The sequence below is a fragment of the Ranitomeya variabilis genome, chromosome 1 (genome assembly GCF_051348905.1).
Source record: "Ranitomeya variabilis isolate aRanVar5 chromosome 1, aRanVar5.hap1, whole genome shotgun sequence".
NCBI classification, from domain to species: Eukaryota; Metazoa; Chordata; class Amphibia; order Anura; family Dendrobatidae; genus Ranitomeya; species Ranitomeya variabilis.
The window spans coordinates 809,970,251-809,990,570 of NC_135232.1; the positions used below are offsets into that span (position 1 = coordinate 809,970,251).

The window sequence follows — 20,320 nt, forward strand, 5'->3', positions numbered from 1 at the left end:
TATTTCTTCCATTTTCTTACTATTGCACCAACAGTCGTCTCCTTCTCACCCAGCATCTTACTTATGGTTTTGCAGCCCATTCCAGCTTTGTGCAGGTCTATGATCTTGTCCCTGACATGCTTATAGAGCTCTTTGGTCTTGCCCATGTTGTAGAGGTTAGAGTCTGACTGATTAATTGAGTCTGTGGACAGGAGTCTTTTTAGAAGGCCGGGGACACACTTGCGAGTGTGATGCGAGAAACTTGTGCAAATCTCTCGCATCCATACCCGGCACTGCCGGCGGCACTAGGGACCGGAGTGTGCGGCTGCATAGAAATACATGCAGCTGCATGCTCCGGTCCTGAGCGCCGACGGCATTGCCGGGTACTGCTGCCCGAGTTTCTCGCATCACACTAGCAAGTGTGACCCAGGCCTAAAGGTGACTATGTAAGACAGCTGTCTTTAATGCAGGTAACGAGTTGATTAGTATCATCTAACTGGTCTGTAGGAGCCAGAACTCTTAATGGTTGGTAGGGGATCAAATACTTATTTTTCACTGCAAAATGCAAAAAAAATTATTTAATTTATACAATGTGATTTTCTGGATTTTATTTTTGATATTCTCTCTCTCAATGTTAAAATTAACCTACCCTTAAAATTATAGACTGTTCATGTCTTTGTCAGTGGGCAAACTTTGAAAATCAGCAAGGGATCAAATAATAATTTCCTTCACTGCAGCTGCTACTGCAAAATGCAGCTAACATTAGTATAAAGAATGCTGGGGGAAAAAAATGCACCAAAAAGGCATATGTGTGAACATACCCTTACACATTTGTCTCAAATGCCCCATTCAAGTGAGTGTCTGAAAGACTGCAGATGTTCATTCATATGGTCATATGGAGCGCCCCCACGTTAAGGGCAATGGGGTACTCGGTACCGGGTCCCTCTGTCTCGGTTCTGGGAATGTCACGGTGGCCCGACCCGGTCCGTGGCCCTTCTGAGGGGCGTCCAATTAAAGGTGAAGTTTGTCTGGTGTTCGTGACACCACCTGTGGCATTCGGTCAGAGTGACCGACGCTGCTAGGGGTCCGCTGGGGTGATGGAATGGCAGCTAGATGGTATACCTTCCCACAGGTGAAGTATGTCCCCAGGGCTTCCCTGATGTGTAGGTAGTGATGGTGGACGTTGTAAGGTGCAATGAATAACGAGGACACAAAGGTTGCAGTCTCTCTACCTTTTACTGAAGACTTCAGCGTCCACAGTCCAGAGTACCGTTCACAGGGCAGGCAGAATCCGGCCGGTCCAAAGGCATATCCAGAGTTCCCTTTGCAGGTGGAAATCAGTAGCCTTCCTACTAGCGCCTGTGTGTTGTAGTACCTCCCTGCTGAGCACCACGGGATAGTCCTCACAACTTTCGTGGATGTTTCTGATTCTCTCTGTCCCCCAGATGGTATGGATAGGGCAACCCATATGACGGGGTAGGCCTGGAGCTTATTTATAGGGACCCTAGAGACGCCCCTCTCCCACAATTTGCCTCCGTGTCTTCTTAGGTATTAAGGTCGGGCAGCCAACTTGGAATTGACTGTAGAAAAGCCGCGGAGACACCATCACGTGTTTCTCAACGCAAGCAATGAATATCCAGGTCTTTCACCGGGAAGAAACAACCACGGGAAGGGCAGCATCCAATAAAGGAAAACCACCTATGCCAAAACATGGTATCCATCCACAGACAGCTGTTTCGGGGTATTTGCCCCTCATCAGTGTGGAGTAGGAAACTGGCTATTAGGAGCAGTGCCTAGTGAAAAGTCTATAAACATAAGGATGAATGACCTCGGGGAGATCAAAACATCCAACACCGCGGAGACACCATCACGTGTTTCTCAACGCAGTGATCCAGATCACTGCCCCATCCCTAAAGGGAAATATGCAAATGCATGTAGAAAAGCCGCGGAGACACCATCACGTGTTTCTCAACGCAAGCAATGAATAGCCAGGTCTTTTACCGGGAAGGAACAACCACGGGAAGGGCAGCATCCAATAAAGGAAAACCACCTATGCCAAAACATGGTATCCATCCACAGACAGCTGTTTGACCTAGTGAAAAGGCTATAAACATAAGGATGAATGACCTCTGGGAAATATGCAAATGCATTCTACATGAATGCAACCCTAACTTTAGCCCTAACCCTAACTTTAGCCCTAGCCCTAACCCTAATTGGAAAATAGAAATACACACTTTTTTTATTTTATATTTTTTTCCTAACTAAGAGGGTGATAAGGGGGGGGGGTCATTTACAATTTTGTTTTATTTTGATCACTGTGATAGGATCTGACAGTGACCTAAATAAAACAAGAGGAAGAATCTTCCTCTGCCGGCCGGCACATCACGGCGAGCACACTGCGCATGCGCCCGCCATTTTCTTCCAGGAGGAAGAAGCCGGCGGCCAGGAGGGGACGGAGGAGGACCCAGGGACACCGGTAAGTATGATGGGGTCCCCAAATCCCCCTATTTCTCTGTTCTCTGATGTGCGATCACATCAGAGGACAAAGAATGACACGCCGTTATTTACCGGCAATCACAAAACAGTGGTCGGTAAAAACCGACCCAGAAAGATCTTCAAGGGTTCCCGGAAAAAGATGGCGGCGCCCATCGGGAGCCACGAGGAGCATCAGGGGAGACTGGTGAGTATCGGGGGGCTATCGGGGACCCCATCTCTCTGTCCTCTGATGTGCGATCACATCGGAGGACAGAGAAATTAAGTGGGAAATCGCGTTTTTTGCGGCCGTCGGTAAACGGTTATTTACCGGCGATCGCAACCCGGGGGTAGGTAAAAACCGACCCGAATCATGGTCTCTAGGGTCTCGGCTACACCCGGCAACCGAGACCCCAGAGAAATTCCGTCTCTGGGGGCCGCTATACACTTTCCACACGCCGTTAACGGCGCTGTGGTTTAAGTACCCTTAACTGCCCCCGTTAAAAGGCGTATCGGCGGTCGTTAAGGGGTTTAAAACATTTATCCCTCTACACATTTTTCACCTCTAGGTTCATTCAACTTAGCAACATGTCTCCTGAAAGCTGTCGGCCAAAACTCCCACTTTTTTTTTTTTTCTGTAAAATTTTCCATAGTGACAGCTTTCTGTATTTTTTAGCACATTCAATTCTAACTAATACATTTTTTTCCCTGCTTTAATCTCCGTACTTTCAAACATTAAGGAAGGCTTGACTTTGAAGCTGGGGCAAACATGATGGAAAACAACAGACTAGCTTTAAACAAAAAAAGAAAAAAAAAAGGAAACCCAAGGCAAAAATGTAAACTTAACAGACTCAAATGTTTTTTTCAGGAGGTTATGGAAATGGACAATATTTATATATTCCTAATACAATCAGTTTCATCAAACATATTGTCATTTTTATTATACGTAATGCTAGCAGCTGGGACATGATTGTGACAATGTGTTTCTAGAATTACATTTGCATTTTTTTTTTAAACTAGGTGACGTTTAAAGGTGTTGTACAGAATAAAAGAATGGTTGCTTTCCTCTATAAATGTTATACCTGCCAATGACTTGTGTCTGGTGTTGAAGCTCGGTACTACTGAAATGAAAGTAGAACACCAGTTTTCTCTGAAGGAGGGTAGGGTGCAACATCCATTTCAGTTATTATTAAGGTAGGTAATGTACTACGAAATTGTGTATATTGTACACAAGACTCCTATCACAGTTATTGATGATGATGACACAGCTGTCACACTCTTATAGTGCAGAGGATAACAATGAACTCTTTTTAATAGTATAATTATATTCTGTTAGATTATTTAGAATAATATAGGGGAGAATAATCAAACTGTTACCACAGCATGAAGAGATGGTGCAGACTCCAGATGCATCTGCCCAGTATCATATGGGCATCATGGGACTGAGAGAACACAGGAATAAAATGAAAGAAAATCTGGAGATTAAGAACCAGGCTGATGAGAAGCGAAGCTCAAGAGCCTGAATTGCAGGGAAGTGCATTATGCATACAAAAAGCACAGAATGTGATAATATCAGGTGAGTAGTGCAGAAAGTTTTCCTACTGGATTGCATTTTAATGGCTTTAGTCTGAAATGCCACATACATCCAGTGGACAGGTGTGGTGCTGTTTATCTAACCGACACCAATCAAGTTAAAGCCTTAAGGTACCGTTACACTAAACGATTTACCAACGATCACGACCAGCGATACGACCTGGCCGTGATCGTTGGTAAGTCGTTGTGTGGTCGCTGGAGAGCTGTCACATAGACAGCTCTCCAGCGACCAACGATGCCGAAGTCCCAGGGTAACCAGGGTAAACATCGGGTTACTAAGCGCAGGGCCGCGCTTAGTAACCCGATGTTTACCCTGGTTATCATTGTAAATGTAAAGAAAAAAAAAACAAAAAACAGTACATACTTACATTCCGGTGTCTGTCACGTCCCTCGCCCTCAGCTTCCCGCACTGACTGTGTCAGTGCCAGCCGTAAAGCACAGCACAGCGGTGACATCACCGTTGTGCTCTGCTTTTACTTTACGGCCGGCGCTCACAGTCAGTGCGGGAAGCTGAGGGCGAGGGACGTGACAGACATCAGAATGTAAGTATGTACTGTTTCTTTTTTTTTTACATTTACAATGGTAACCAGGGTAAACATCGGGTTACTAAGCGCGGCCCTGCGCTTAGTAACCTGAGGTTTACCCTGGTTACTAGCGAACACATCGCTGGATCGGTGTCACACACACTGATCCAGCGATGACAGCGGGTGATCCAATGACGAAATAAAGTTCTGGACTTCTAGCTCCGACCAGCGATGTCACAGCAGGATCCTGATCGCTGCTGCGTGTCAAACACAACGAGATCGCTATCCAGGACGCTGCAACGTCACGGATCGTCGTCATTCTCACTGCAAAGTCGCTTAGTGTGACGGTACCCTTAGTTTTAGTGAAAACATACTTTGAAAAGCTAAGCATCAGCTGATTAGTTGAAGGCCGGTCCCTGACGGCTTCTACCTGCGATGATCCCTTTATTTGACAAGTCTCTTCCTACTGTTTCAGAGTAACACACAAGCACAAACAACTGTAGCAGAATTGCCAGATTCATTCTGCCTGTGGTTTGGGTTGCATCTATCAGATGACAGGTTTCCTTTAATATATGTAAAGGGTAGATTTCCTGCGATTTACATAGTATGTACATAGCGAAATGAGTAATCTTCCTGTGAGGCTGACATGTGAGAAAAGAAGGCATTACAAAATCCTTTTAAAAAAGGGAACCTGTCAAGAAATTGTCTCCTCACCCGGGACACCCCCCACTTACCACACTTCTTGGAATACACGTATCATTAATACCTAGCAGCTTAGGCTACTTTCACACTTCCGTCGGTACGGGGCGGTCACAAACCGTCGGCCCGACGGACGTTGTGCTAAATTTAGCCCATTGTGATAAGCGGGGAGGAGGGGGCGGAGTTCCAGCCGCGCATGCGCGGTCGAAAATGGCTGATGCGTCGCACAAAAAAAAAGTTACATGGAACGTTTTTTTGTGCGTCGCGTCCGCCAAAACATGACGGATCCGTCGCACAACGGATGCGACGTGTGCCCATCCGTCGCTAATACAAGTCTATGGGCAAAAAATGCATCCTGCAAGCACATTTGCAGGATCTGTTTTTTGCCCATAACGACGGATTGCAACGGAGGACAAAAGACGGAAGTGTGAAAGTAGCCTTATGGGCAATCTGCACACATCTTCAGCCCCCCCATCTCCACCCTCTCCTGTCCAGACTTAGCATAGTCATACTTCAATAATACACTGAAGAATGCCCTAGATGAAGCAGCACCTTCTACACGCAGAAAGACCCGACACAGACAACGGCAGCCCTGGTACACTATGCAAACATGCTTTCTTCAGCACTTCTCAAGGAGAAAATCTCTCTTAGCAGAAGACTTCATCCACTATAAGTTCATGCTCAAAACCTATAACTCTGCCCTTCATCTGGCCAAACAATCGTACTTTACCACCCTCATCACCTCACTATCTAACAACCCAAAACGACTTTTAGAAACATTAAACTCCCTCCTGAAACCTAAAGTACAGGCCCCCATCACCAACCTCAGCGGTGAGGATCTGGCCACTTATTTCCTAGAAAAAAAAAAAAAATCAACCACATCCATCAGGATATCTCAGCCCAATCTCCTCAGTGCCTGGATCCCCTTCCCTGCCGCACCTCAAGCTCACTAGACATCTTTGAGCCTGTTTCAGAAGTTTCCAAGCTCCTCGCTTCAGCTCTGCCTACAACCTGCAACAGTGACCCCATTCCTTCACATCTCCTGCAGTCTCTCTCACCACTCACCTGACTAAAATATTTAACCTCTCTTCTTTCTTCAGGTATCTTTCCCTCATTTAAACATGCCATCATAACCCCTTTACTTAAAAAGCCATCTCTGGACCAGAACTGCACTGCTAGCTACAGACCTGTCTCTAACCTTTCCTTCATCTCTAAACTCCTGGAACGCTTGGTCCACTCCCGTCTAATCCGCTATCTCTCGGATAACTCTTGACCCCTAACAATCTGGTTTCCGCTCTTTACACTCCACTGAAACTGCCCTCACTAAAGTCTCTAATGACCTAATAACAGCTAAATCCAAAGGTTATTGCTCCCTGCTGATTCTCCTGGGTCTCTCTGACGCATTTGACACTGTGGATCACCAGCTCCTCCTCACTATGCTCCGCTCTACAGGCCTCAAGGACACAGCCCTCTCCTGGTTCTCCTCCTACCTCTCTGACCGCTCCTTCACTGTATCTTTTGCCGGCTCCTCTTCCTCTCCTCGTCCCCTTACTATTGGGGTTCCGCAGGGCTCAGTCCTAGGCCCCCTCCTCTTCCCTCAATACACTGGCCCTATTGGAAAAACAATCAGCAGATTTGGGTTCCAGAATCATCTCTATGCTGATGACACCCAATTATACACTTCTTCCCCTGACATCACCCCTACCCTAATTCAAAATACCAAGGATTGTCTGTCTGCTGTCTCTAACATCATGTCCTCCCTCTATCTGAAACTAAATCTCTCCAAAACGGACCTTCTTGTGTTTCTCCCCCTCTACTATCCTCACTCTACCTAGCATCGAAATAACCCTGGAGTGTTCAACCATAACTCCCAAGCAGCATGCCCGCTGTCTTGGGGTCATATTCAACACCGGACTTTCCTTTACTCCCTATATCTGATCACTCACTCGCGCTTGTCACCTGCATCTTAAAAACATCTCCAGAATCCGACCTTTTCTCACCGTTGAAACTGCTAAGACTCTTACTGTCGCTCTTATTCATTCCCGTCTGGACTACTGCAACTCTCTTCTGATCGGTCTCCCTCTTACCAAACTTTCTCCTCTCCAATCCATAATAAATGCGGCAGCCAGGGTCATATTTCTGTCTAGCCGCTTTACTGATGCTTCCATCTTCTGCCAGTCATTACACTGGGTACCCATTCACTACAGGGTTCAGTATAAACTCATCTCTCTCACCCACAAAGCTCTCCACAGTTCTGCACCGCCTTACATCTCCTCTCTCATCTCTGTCTATCACCCTACACGTGCCCTCCGTTCTACAAATGACCTAAGACTAACATCCCCCGTAATCCGAACCTCGCACCTCCGTCTCCAAGACTTCTCTCGTGCTGTGCCAGCTCTCTGGAATGCACTTCCCCAGACGAGCAGACTGATACCTAGCCCCAACCTATTCAAGTGTGCTTTGAAAACCCATCTCTTCAAACAAGCCTACCACATCAACTACTCAGTAAACTAACTTTGCCCTGTTCCCTCCTTCCAAATATTACTCTGAATCTGCACCCTACTATTCATCTGTCTCCACCCCCTCCATGCACACGATAACTACACTTGATACTTGACTATTGCACTTAAACACACGGGCTGATGACCGGATCATGCAGCTGTATATGAAAATCCCTATTTATTATAATTGCCAGACCTGGAATAAGCACTTTTCACCTATTGTGCCCCCCCCATTTCCTTGTAGATTGTAAGCTTGCGAGCAGGGACCTCACTCCTAATGTCACTGTTTAAATTGTCTTAACTTGTATTGAATTTATTGTCTGTACATGTCCCCGGTTAATTGTAAAGTGCTGTGGAATATGTTGGCACTATATAAATAAAAACTATATTATTATTATGAAATGTATTCTGCCAAAACCATGAGCAGAATTAATTGCAGACTGGATGCACAGTTGCAGCCAAGTATATCTGTTTCGCTACAACGTTTTCGGAGGAAATATACTTTGAAGATTTGGCTGGGGACCATAGTCCTAGACAAGAGTAGTCCTGCTCCGCCCTTGGCCTCCTCTTCCCAGTGCAGTTGCAATGACTGACAGGTCTCTCCCAGTGCACACATGGGAGTGATCTGTGAAACACCTGCAGCGGAGCTGGGAAGAGCCGGATCTTCAAAGAATATTTTCTCTGAAAGGTCAGAGCCCTTTCCTGAGAATAATAGGGGCACGATTGTGATAAGTTCTAAGAACTAATTCACGCTGCCCATGATTGGTTCTCTATAATTCAGTATAGTTTGGAATCGACTCATTGGGCATGTGGATGTCTCACTGATAGTGTTGAGCATTCCGATACCGCAAGTATCGGGTATCGGCCGATACTTGCGGTATTGGAATTCCGATACCGAGATCCGATACTTTTGTGGTATCGGGAATCGGAAGTTCCCAGTGTATGGTTCCCAGGGTCTGAAGGAGAGGAAACTCTCCTTCAGGCCCTGGGATCCATATCCATGTAAAAAATAAAGAATTAAAATAAAAAATATTGATATACTCACCTCTCCGGAGGCCCCTGGACATCACCGCTGGTAACCGGCAGCCTGCTTTGCTTAAAATGAGCGCGTTCAGCACCTTCCATGACGTCACGGCTTCTGATTGGTCGCGTGCCGCTCATGTGACCGCCACACGACCAATCACAAGCCGTGACGTAATTCTGTGATTGGTCGCGTGGCGGTCACATGAGCTGCACGCAACCAATCAGAAGCCGTGACGTCATGGAAGGCCCTAAACGCGCTCATTTTAAGCAAAGAAGGCAGCCGGTTACCAGCGGTGATGTCCAGGGGCCTCCGGAGAGGTGAGTATATCAATATTTTTTATTTTAATTCTTTATTTTACACAGTAATATGGATCCCAGGGCCTGAAGGAGAGTTTCCTCTCCTTCAGACCCTGGGAACCATCAGGATACCTTCCGATACTTGGTGTCCCATTGACTTGTATTGGTATCGGGTATCGGTATTGGCGATATCCGATACTTTTCGGGTATCGGCCGATACTATCCGATACCGATACTTTCAAGTATCGGACGGTATCGCTCAACACTACTCACTGACTGCACACAAGTTTCGGGTGCAGAAGAGACCATATAGTTTCAGCCCATCAAAAGGTTTAGTGGCCAGAGTAAAAATTGCGAGGTTTCAGTAATTTTTTTTTTTCCTCCCACTGACATGGAAAATAGTAATAAAGAATTCTAAAAAAGAAAATATTTAACAAAAAATAAACTTGATTTAGAGCATTTTCCATGCTGAGAAGAAAAGTCTACAGTGTCTGTATGACTGTGGAATTGTAGCAATGTGTGACTTGTACGCTGTCAGAATTCCCCTGCACTCCCCAGGGAGATCATGTCATGTGTCAATTAGACTCTTGTGCGTCGGTCAATGTTCTATTGAGAGATTAGCCAGCACTTGACCACAACTATGCAAATCTCATACTCGGGGTCACGTGCCTGCCCACTCGCACGGGGAACACAGCAGAATCGTGACAGTGTGCTTATCATAGCCAGAAACTGCAGACTTATCTTCTCAGCCCAGTAAACCACCTTTAAAAGAATGGCTTCTTTTCTGATTTTAAAGCAGTATTAAGCCCTTAATGACAGCCAATACGTCTTTTAACTGACCTGAGATATAGGAGAATAGCCTCCCCATACAGTTGACGATCCAGCAGCTGTCGGCTGTACACCATAGGCTGCTTTCACACTAGCGTCGGTACGGGGCCGTGGCGCTGTGTCGGCCCGAAGTACCGACGCATACTGTGAAAAAAAATGCCCGACGTGGGCAGTCTTAGGACGCTTCCGCTGCCCCATTGCAAGGTCAGGGGAGGAGGGGGCAGAGTTTCGACAGCGCATGCGCGGTCGAAAATGGCGGTCTCGTCGCACAAAAAAAGTTACATGTAAAGTTTTTTGTGGCGGTGGTCCGCCATAGCACGACGGTTGCGACGTGTGGCACTGCGTCGCAATGCGTCGCTAATAAAAGTCTATGGAGAAAAAACGCATCCTGCGGGCAACTTTGCAGGATGCATTTTTTCTCCACGACGCATTGCGACGTGCAGTGCCCGACGCTAGTGTGAAAGTAGCCATAGCTGACAACTTGCTGAATTGGCCACGATCAGTGTTTGCACAGTCCAAATCTGTTTAACCCCTTAGATGCTGCAGTCAACAGTGACTACATCATATAAATGGTTAACAGAGTGTGGGGGCTTCCTCTTTATTCCAATTGATGACCTCAGATCATGATTTCATGGTCCTGGTGTTTGCTATGGCAATTCATGACCAAATAGCGGCCTTAGAGTCTGACGGCTGTTGTAACCTGTTCAGAAGTTAGCGGCATTTAGGTGATAAAAATACACATTTTCATTTCTGTCATGCCACTTTGCATAAATTCCTGAAAATCACCTGAAGGGTTAATAAACTACCTGACTGCAGTTTTCAATATGTCAGGTGCTGTTTTTAAAATGGTATAACTTTTGGGGGTTTCCCAATTTATGGGTCCACTAAAGGCACTTCAAACATGGGTAGGTCCCTAAAAAAATACATTTTGTAAATGTCCATGAAGAATTACTGTTACATTTTTAAACCTCATAAAATACAAACAAAATAAAAGAACATTTTATAAATGGTGCTGATGCAAAGCAGACATGTGGTAAATGTTATTCATTAATGTTTTGTTGCGGTATGACTATCTGGATTAAAGGGATAATCAAAGTTTGAAAATTGCTAATGTTTTAACATTTTTCTCAAATTTCTGATATTTTTTATAAATAAACACAAAACATATCGACCTAAATTAACCATTATCATAAAGTATAATGTGTCACAAAAAAACAATCTCAAAATCACTGGGATTTGTTAAAGTATTCAAGAGTTATTAACACAAAGTGACACTGGTCAGATTTCAAAAATTTGGCTCCATCACTAACTGGTTAAAACTTCCCGAGGAGGTCAGTGAAACCTGGCTAAAGACTCAAGATCGTACGGGTGCCCTCAGGCCTCATCTTGCATTTGAAAAATTACATCTTGGCAGACAAGCCGATCTTATTTTATACAGAAATTCTCGATTCACAGTTATTGGAGAAATGTCAAACAATCCATTGCTTCCTGTACACTACATACAACCCACTGGCACTAGCAGAGCACTTATTAGGCTATTTGCCCACGTTGCAGAAATGCTGCAGAAATGTCCACAGCATTTCCGCAACTCCCTGCTGCGGGTAAAACGCATGAGGAATTCGCATGCGTTTTGCAAGCATTTTTAGCCATCAGGGGCCATCAGAATGTAAGCATATCACTACGGTATTTATTTATGTTTTTTTTTTTTTTTTACAGGAATATTGTACCCAGGGGCCTGACGGAGAGTCCCCTCTCCTCCAGACCCTCCGCACATGAAGCGCTCACTTTACGCATGGTGGGCATAGCCACAGGAGTAGAGTGAGCGATTCAATGCAATCCTATGGCAGCGGAATCACCGCAATTCCGCAGAAATAATGAACATGCTGTGGATTTTACTGCTATGCGATTCCGCAGCATGGGCACAGCAACTGCGGAATCCCATAGGATTGCATGGGAATGCGTTTTTAAGTGTTTTTTAAGCATTTCCGCTGTGGCAAAAAACGCTTTTTTTTATGCGTTTCCGCCGCAACGTGGGCACAAAACTTTTTTACATTTACTGCTGATATTTTAATACAGTGCAGTATTTCAATAAGGATTCCAGTACATATTGGGAACTGGATTACTCCCATCAGAATTACCATCATATATAATGAAAGCAATAGAAAAGCACATTTCATTGATAAGAAACCCAAACTACTTACCGACCATAGCGCTAACCTCTCCCGCCATCAGTAAATTCACAGAGTTGTTATAGAGGTTTACATCAACGATACCCTTCCGGATGGTTTCCCCAACTTTAGCGCCAAGCAAGACCGAACCAGTTGTTTCAAAAATCGAAGCCAATATGCAGGCCTGCCGTAAGGTCACCACTCCAGAACCCACCGCTGTGCCAAACGAATTGGCCACATCATTTGCACCAACAGAAAAAGCCAAGACGAAAGCTATGATGAAGCCCAATATAACCATCCACAGATACTCATCAAGGACCATTTTGACGGTTTCTTTTCCTTTCTTGGATAAGGTCAAAAAAAGAGGGAAACAAATATTGGGAGGAAAACTAAAGGGTAGGCTCCAGACTATGGAAACCTGTGGAGCAGAGCTGTGGAAACGGGGAGCGGCTCTGGCTGGAAATTGCTAGATAGTGTTCAAGTGAATGAACAAACTGCTAACTGAGGGTTTTACAAGTACGGTCTATAAAGTTCCTCTGGGTGAGCTCAGTCAACAGTGAAACACATTCCATATTTTTCTCCCAAATGAGTTTTCTTTATTTTCCTGTGTCCTAAAAAAAACAAAAAGTTAAAAAGTAGTAGACATAACAATATGATCTTTGGCAGAAACAAAAAGGAAACATGGGAGGAGAAATTAAATCGGCTAGCTGGATCCTAGCTTCAGCATGTGACATTTCACCGGTAACACACAAAGGAGTAAGATTATTCTAAGACCTTACAGGCTTTGTTACATAAGCATGTCTGAAATTCAGCACTTCCCGGCTGATCCACAAGCTGCGGAATAGGACAGTCCAGGGGGATTACTACAGCGAAAGTCCTAAGTGTCCTGGAACAACAAACCTATACATACACATTAACCGCTCCCGAGGAACATGGCGATCACTCAGCTTCTGCTTGGCTCTAAGTATACATTGCAGCACTCAGACGTGAAAAGGTTCATTGAGGGGTGAACCTGACACTCTGCTGCTACTGTGCATTATGTTACAGCTCACCTACTAGATTTACGGTAGCCTGCAATGCATAGAATTTGCAATTTAAAGCATCAATGTCACGCGAGAAAGACATCTTAAACAAGGTCATCTGTAGGACGCACAGAAAGGGTTAATCCTCTGGTGGGCGTTAAGAGCTAGCACAACTGTCCTTTTCAGCTGGTTGCCCGCCATGGAATAAAGAACTCCCTGAGCTTTTCCAGTAGACAGGGGTCAATGTCCCCCCATTGGTGGTGCGCTACACCCCAAGATGACAAATGTGGAACACTTATTACAGTATAACGTCTAGCGTAAGAGGGTTGCAAGTCCAAAGTAGAGGACGAACTTGCACTAAGGGTAAAGAGGTTGTCCAGTCTTCGCTTGATGCCTTCTCCCAAGTATAGGTCATCAATATCACATTGGTGGGGATCCGTTACCTGGCGCACTCACCGATAGGTTAGTTTCAGCTCTCGTAAAAGCCAGAACAGCATAGCTCTGCTCACTTTATAGTGGTCGTTCCCTGGTCCTACAGCTCGGCTCCTATGGAGGAAAATAGAAGCGGAGCTGCAGTCTCCGGAACGGAGACGAATAGAGCAGTGCTGTTCTGGCTCCATTCACCAGTTACATCTGGTCGAAGCTGATCTGTGAAGGTGCCACTTGTAGGACCCCAGGAATCTGACATCGGGGCCCTATGCTCCAAATCGCTTTACAGGGACTGTCAGCACAGAATGACTGCTCAAACCAAGTACAGGCGCTCGGTGCTTCGCGGAGGGGCCAATCTCCACCCCCACTTCTGTGATTGACAGCTCTGGTTTCATAGGGCCAGAGAATGGTGAAGACAAATGGAAACCAAGCAGGTGGGAAGGTGTATATAAACGATTGTCCCCGCCGTGATGTACCAAGTCCTTGTAAAGAATGTACATTAGACATTCTTTGCTCACGTGGCAGATTTAAAGGGAACCTGTCACCAGAAAAAAAACAAAAAATCAACAACACTACAGACCTGCAGATATGGGGTTAATCTGCAGGTTAATAGCAGTACTATAGCACTTAGCCGAAAGCTGCAGGGAGAAAATGAATTTTATTCCCCCCAGCAGGGTTCGGTTCCAGTCAACGGGGAATGGGGGGGCAGCGCCGGCTCCTGCTCCATAATAAAGTGAGCGATTACTTGATAGCTAATCACTCTTTTTCTTTGCAAATGCATGCCCAAAGCACTGTGTACATTGGACAGGAGACAAACAATTAAAGTGGTTACTGTCGTTTTAAGTTTTACTTCAGAAATAAATAGTACACATGATAATAAGCCACTTTGTAATATATCTTATCAGAGCAATCTGCTTCTTTCTCTGGTAAAATTGATCAGTCATTGTCAAAAGTCTCCATTTGGAGGTAAAATCTGTATTCAGTGAGGACAGACTTTCCCATTACGGAGACAAAACCTCATGAGTAGTGGCTCCCATCTTAAAAAAACAAACAAAAAAAAACAAAACAGATTTCTCTGATAAGATATATTACAAAGTTGCTTATTTTCATTTGTACTATTGATTTATGGAATAAAAATTAAAGTGAGGGTTACTTTGTAAAGGGACTCTGTCAGCAGATTTTCTTATGTAATCTAACAGTAGCATGACGTAGGGGCTGAGACCCTGATTCCTGCAATATGTCACAAACAGACTCATGTTCCTTCAATAAATTCAGCGTTTCATCATCAGGAGATTATCACTACAGGACTAGTTATCTTGTGCCTTCTAGTCAACTGCTCTGTATAAACCCGCCCCCACAGATTAGCAGCTTTCTGACAGTGTACACAGAACGCAGCCAATCAGTGCTGTGGGCGGGGTTAGACAGAGCTCAGGATTCTCAGCAGGGCTAGATCTACAGCAATTGTATCAAAGTGACAGCAAACAGCCCAGCAAGAATCACAACACTGGAATCAAGGTTTTAGCCCCTGCATCATGCTGCTCTCAGATTACAAGGCAAAAACCTGGTGATAGATTCCCTTTAATTGTCACCACATCCCAGAAAGACAACAATATAATTGTAGCAGCTTCGTTATGCTGCTGGAGTGTCAGTCGGTTAGAGTAATGGCAGCTTGCAATATTACTGAAAAATGCACCTCCTGCCCCTATACCATGCCCCAGGCTTTTGGAGGAGACCCTATATCGCATCTCACACCTTGTAGCTTGTCTTTTTCTCTGAATCGCACTGTGTGCTACTTTCTGTCATTGGAGCTCAACTACTTTTTATATTTTTATTTGATCAATTGAAGACATAACAAAAATGCAGAAAAGTCATTGATACACAGGCGCAGGGGACACCGTTGGTGCGATAGCATCAGATCTGCCAGAGCTGTTATGTCCGTCATCAGCTCCGGTTATTCACGGCGTCATACTCCATTAGATGGCGAGTGCACCTGACAAAGCGCCATTTATAACGTGTGCCGTAATCGGAACAATAGGATCATCGTGTAGAACACATCCAAGCTTTCCTTCTCTATCATCACCAGATTAGCTGCTACGCTATAGGTTTGGAGTAGGCATTACAGTTTCTCCTATGTAGAGGTTATTCCATGGATTTTACTCAATGGATGGATGTCCACTGTCAGCTTCATTCACTCCTGGGTCCCCATCACATTAATAGGCTTTATATGCGGCCCCTTGACTCCATCTAATGTTCTGTACCCCCTTGTTTTCAGTGGTGAGGCGGTCATACACAGGATATCACCCTCCATTACCAATTCTGCAGCACACAGGGCTAATGTTAGTGGCTTTTGGGGGTCTCCTGCCCAGTGCCCCGCCGCTCTCTGTACACCCAAAACTCCCGGCTGCACAGGTAGTATAGGACAAACCATCTTAGCAGAACAGTTTGTACAGACACCAGGGGAGCACCCACAGCACAGTGCGTTTTCTTTGCCTTTCCCCCTCCCCCGGGAAACACAGATTTTGCACACAACCTGTGGATAGCCTGCATCAAAAGCCACATCTTAGGGGCTTGTTCTGGATTTTAACATCCCCATTCAAATTAATCTGCACGGTCTTTCCGCAGAGTGAAATCCGGATGGATTTTTTGCACACCACGTGGAGGAGATTGTGTTATATCCACTTTGCTGCAACTAGAACACACTAGGGATTTTTCACCAAGAAAATCCACAGAGTATTTGCCACACATGAACATCCAATTAGAATGAAAGAAACAGGCTGTAAAGAAAGCACCTCGTCCAGGAATAGCTTACCTGCTCCTATTTATACTGCTAGTCACATGCCCCCCATAAGTAGCCAAAGGCTGTCACTGCCATATACGGGGCCACCAGATGCTCCACACAGCTGGCAGCCCCCATACACTATCATGGACCAGTCACAGGGCCCCTTCCCCCATAAGCTGAGAAGAAGACCGTATCAGGGAGCGGTGCTGCCACCTGCTGGCTGTATTAATAACGTCTGCCGAGAATGACAGAAGCCTGCATGTCTGCTCCTGAGCAGAAAGAAGTAGGAAGCTGGAGGGTCGCAGAAGGTGGGCGTGCAGACCACTTCCCAACTGCCACCATGCTGACAGCTTATCATGTGACCTCATTTCCTTTTCTGAACCCTGTACTCCACTAACAGCAGAAGCATCATGAAGAGTAGTCCTTTATTCTGAAATGTATAAACCACCATACCGACAGAGAAAATACCACAAAATATATATATACAAACACATAAACATACACTCAGATTATAAATGCAAATACATAACACACACTAATCTCCTGTGCCCAAGCCGTCCACGTGGCTACCTAACAGAAGGCTATGAAGCCATACAGGGCAGCGGAATAAAGGCCAGCAGGCACGTGGCACTACACACGGCACACAGCACTCTGTCCAGCAGGCATGTGGCACTATACACAGCACTCTGTCCAGCAGGCATGTGGCACTATACATGGCACACAGCACTCTATCCAGCAGGCATGTGGCACTATACATGGCATTCAGCACTCTATCCAGCAGGCATGTGGCACTACACACGGCACTCTGTCCAGCAGGCATGTGGCACTATACATGGCAGACAGCACTCTATCCAGCAGGCATGTGGCACTACACATGGCACACAGCACTCTATCCAGCAGGCTTGTGGCACTATACATGGCATACAGCACTCTGTCCAGCAGGCATGTGGCACTATACATGGCACACAGCACTCTGTCCAGCAGGCATGTGGCACTATACATGGCACACAGCACTCTGTCCAGCAGGCATGTGGCACTATACATGGCACACAGCACTCTATCCAGCAGGCTTGTGGCACTATACATGGCATCCAGCACTCTATCCAGCAGGCATGTGGCACTATACACAGCACTCTGACCAGCAGGCATGTGGCACTACACATGGCAGACAGCACTCTATCCAGCAGGCTTGTGGCACTATACATGGCATACAGCACTCTATCCAGCAGGCATGTGGCACTATACATGGCACACAGCACTCTGTCCAGCAGGCATGTGGCACTATACATGGCACACAGCACCCTGTCCAGCAGGCATGTGGCACTATACATGGCACACAGCACTCTATCCAGCAGGCTTGTGGCACTATACATGGCATCCAGCACTCTATCCAGCAGGCATGTGGCCCTATACACAGCACTCTGTCCAGCAGGCATGTGGCACTATACATGGCACACAGCACTCTATCCAGCAGGCATGTGGCACTATACACAGCACTCTGTCCAGCAGGCATGTGGCACTATACATGGCATACAGCACTCTGTCCAGCAGGCATGTGGCACTATACATGGCACTCAGCACTCTATCCAGCAGGCATGTGGCACTATACATGGCACTCAGCACTCTGTCCAGCAGGCATGTGGCACTACACATGGCACACAGCACTCTGTCCAGCAGGCATGTGGCACTACACATGGCACACAGCACTCTGTCCAGCAGGCATGTGGCACTATACACAGCACTCTGTCCAGGTGGCATGTGGCACTACACATGGCACACAGCACTCTGTCCAGCAGGCATGTGGCACTATACATGGCACACAGCACTCTGTCCAGCAGACATGTGGCACTATACATGGCACACAGCACTCTATCCAGCAGGCATGTGGCACTATACATGGCACACAGCACTCTATCCAGCAGGCATGTGGCACTATATATGGCACACAGCACTCTGTCCAGCAGGCATGTGGCACTATACATGGCACACAGCACTCTATCCAGCAGGCATGTGGCACTATATATGGCACACAGCACTCTGTCCAGCAGGCATGTGGCACTATACATGGCACACAGCACTCTGTCCAGCAGACATGTGGCACTATACATGGCACACAGCACTCTGTCCAGCAGGCATGTGGCACTATACATGGCACACAGCACTCTGTCCAGCAGACATGTGGCACTATACATGGCACACAGCACTCTGTCCAGCAGACATGTGACACTATACATGGCACACAGCACTCTGTCCAGCAGACATGTGGCACTATACATGGCACACAGCACTCTGTCCAGCAGACATGTGACACTATACATGGCACACAGCACTCTGTCCAGCAGACATGTGACACTATACATGGCACACAGCACTCTGTCCAGCAGGCATGTGACACTATACATGGCACACAGCACTCTATCCAGCAGGCATGTGGCACTATACATGGCACACAGCACTCTATCCAGCAGGCATGTGGCACTATACATGGCACACAGCACTCTGTCCAGCAGACATGTGGCACTATACATGGCACACAGCACTCTGTCCAGCAGGCATGTGGCACTATACATGGCACACAGCACTCTGTCCAGCAGACATGTGGCACTATACATGGCACACAGCACTCTGTCCAGCAGACATGTGACACTATACATGGCACACAGCACTCTGTCCAGCAGACATGTGGCACTATACATGGCACACAGCACTCTGTCCAGCAGACATGTGGCACTATACATGGCACACAGCACTCTGTCCAGCAGACATGTGACACTATACATGGCACACAGCACTCTGTTCAGGCAGGACTTGTCATTCCTTGTGCTCCCTCCTCACAGAGCTTGGTCCCCTCCATTTCCTGTGCCCGTCCTTCTCGTCCCCCACACGATAGGCGCTGTACGTCTTCCTCGTATCGCCACAATACAAAGGGTGGGAACGGTGCAGAGGAGACGGAGCTCTTGTGTAATCCCAGGTGCCGCCGTCAGCCACCATGCCCCGTACACCAGTAACATCACAGCTCTTCTCCATTCACGGCTGCGGCGCCGGTCACTCACCTGATCAATGGGACGGAGCGCAGCACTCGTCTCCCGTGAAGAAGCTGCCGATTGCAGTGCACTCAGACACTGGAGAGGGGCTGAGCCCTGCCATTGGTCCGCCCGGCGTGGATGACGTCAGCGCGCTGCACCGCTCTGTGAGTGGCGTCATGCACGCACGGTCCTAGTGCCCTCCACAGTCTGCAGCTCGACATCTATTCGTATTCTGCATTCGGTGGAGAGAGGCGCGAACAGGAGGAGGGTGTCTCGTCGCCAATTGTAGAGGAGCACACGGCATGAGAACGGAAAAGTATAGCGCTAGCGCTGACTGTAGACTTCCTATGTCACATGTGTGCTACAGTACAATGGGCCCATACAGTGCTCTATACAGTATAATGCGCTCCACATAGTGCTCCATATACTATATAATACCACGAAATAGTGCTCCATGCAGTATAATGGCGTCACATAGATCTCCATAAAGTATAATGCACCCCACTTATTGCTGCATACAGTATAAAGGGACGGGCTCCACATAGTGTATCATCTATATATATAATTAATTGTCTAAGGGTTTTTCTGTCTGTCTGTCTGTCCCGTTTATTCATTCGCTGATTGGTCGAGGCCGCCTGGGCCTCGACCAATCAGCGACGGGCACAGTATCGATGTAGAAATCCCGCGTCTCTGATTGGTTGAGGCTGCCAGGCCTCGACCAGTCAGCGACGGGCACAGTATCGACGTAGATGTCATAATGGTTGCCATGGCGGCGATGATGTCAAAAAGGTTGCCTCGACCAATCAGCGACGGGCACAGTCGGAATCATCATTGTCCATATACTACGGGGACATGCATATTCTAGAATACCCGATGCGTTAGAATCGGGCCACAATCTAGTACTGTATAATGGGCACAAAATAGTGCTCCGTACAGTATAATGGCTTCACATAAAGCTCCATACAGTATAATGCACCTAA

The 20,320-nt window shown here is 46.5% G+C and overlaps 1 protein-coding gene across 5 annotated transcripts in view; it reads right to left on the bottom strand.

Annotated features, from left to right (window-relative positions):
* Positions 1-20,320, bottom strand: part of SLC20A2 (solute carrier family 20 member 2) — a 158,232-nt gene that overhangs the window by 48,968 nt on the left and 88,944 nt on the right. The window contains exons 1-2 of one of the 5 annotated variants that reach the window (XM_077274454.1): positions 19,368-19,521; positions 12,118-12,695 (exon numbers count right to left, since the gene is read on the bottom strand). In XM_077274454.1, the coding sequence (XP_077130569.1) occupies positions 12,118-12,406 (289 nt within the window). In that variant the 5' untranslated portion in view covers positions 12,407-12,695; positions 19,368-19,521. Of the gene's footprint in view, positions 1-12,117; positions 12,696-19,149; positions 19,270-19,367; positions 19,522-20,320 lie in introns of those variants that run through there. The other 4 variants (XM_077274463.1, XM_077274428.1, XM_077274434.1 and 1 more) reach the window with 4 other exon arrangements.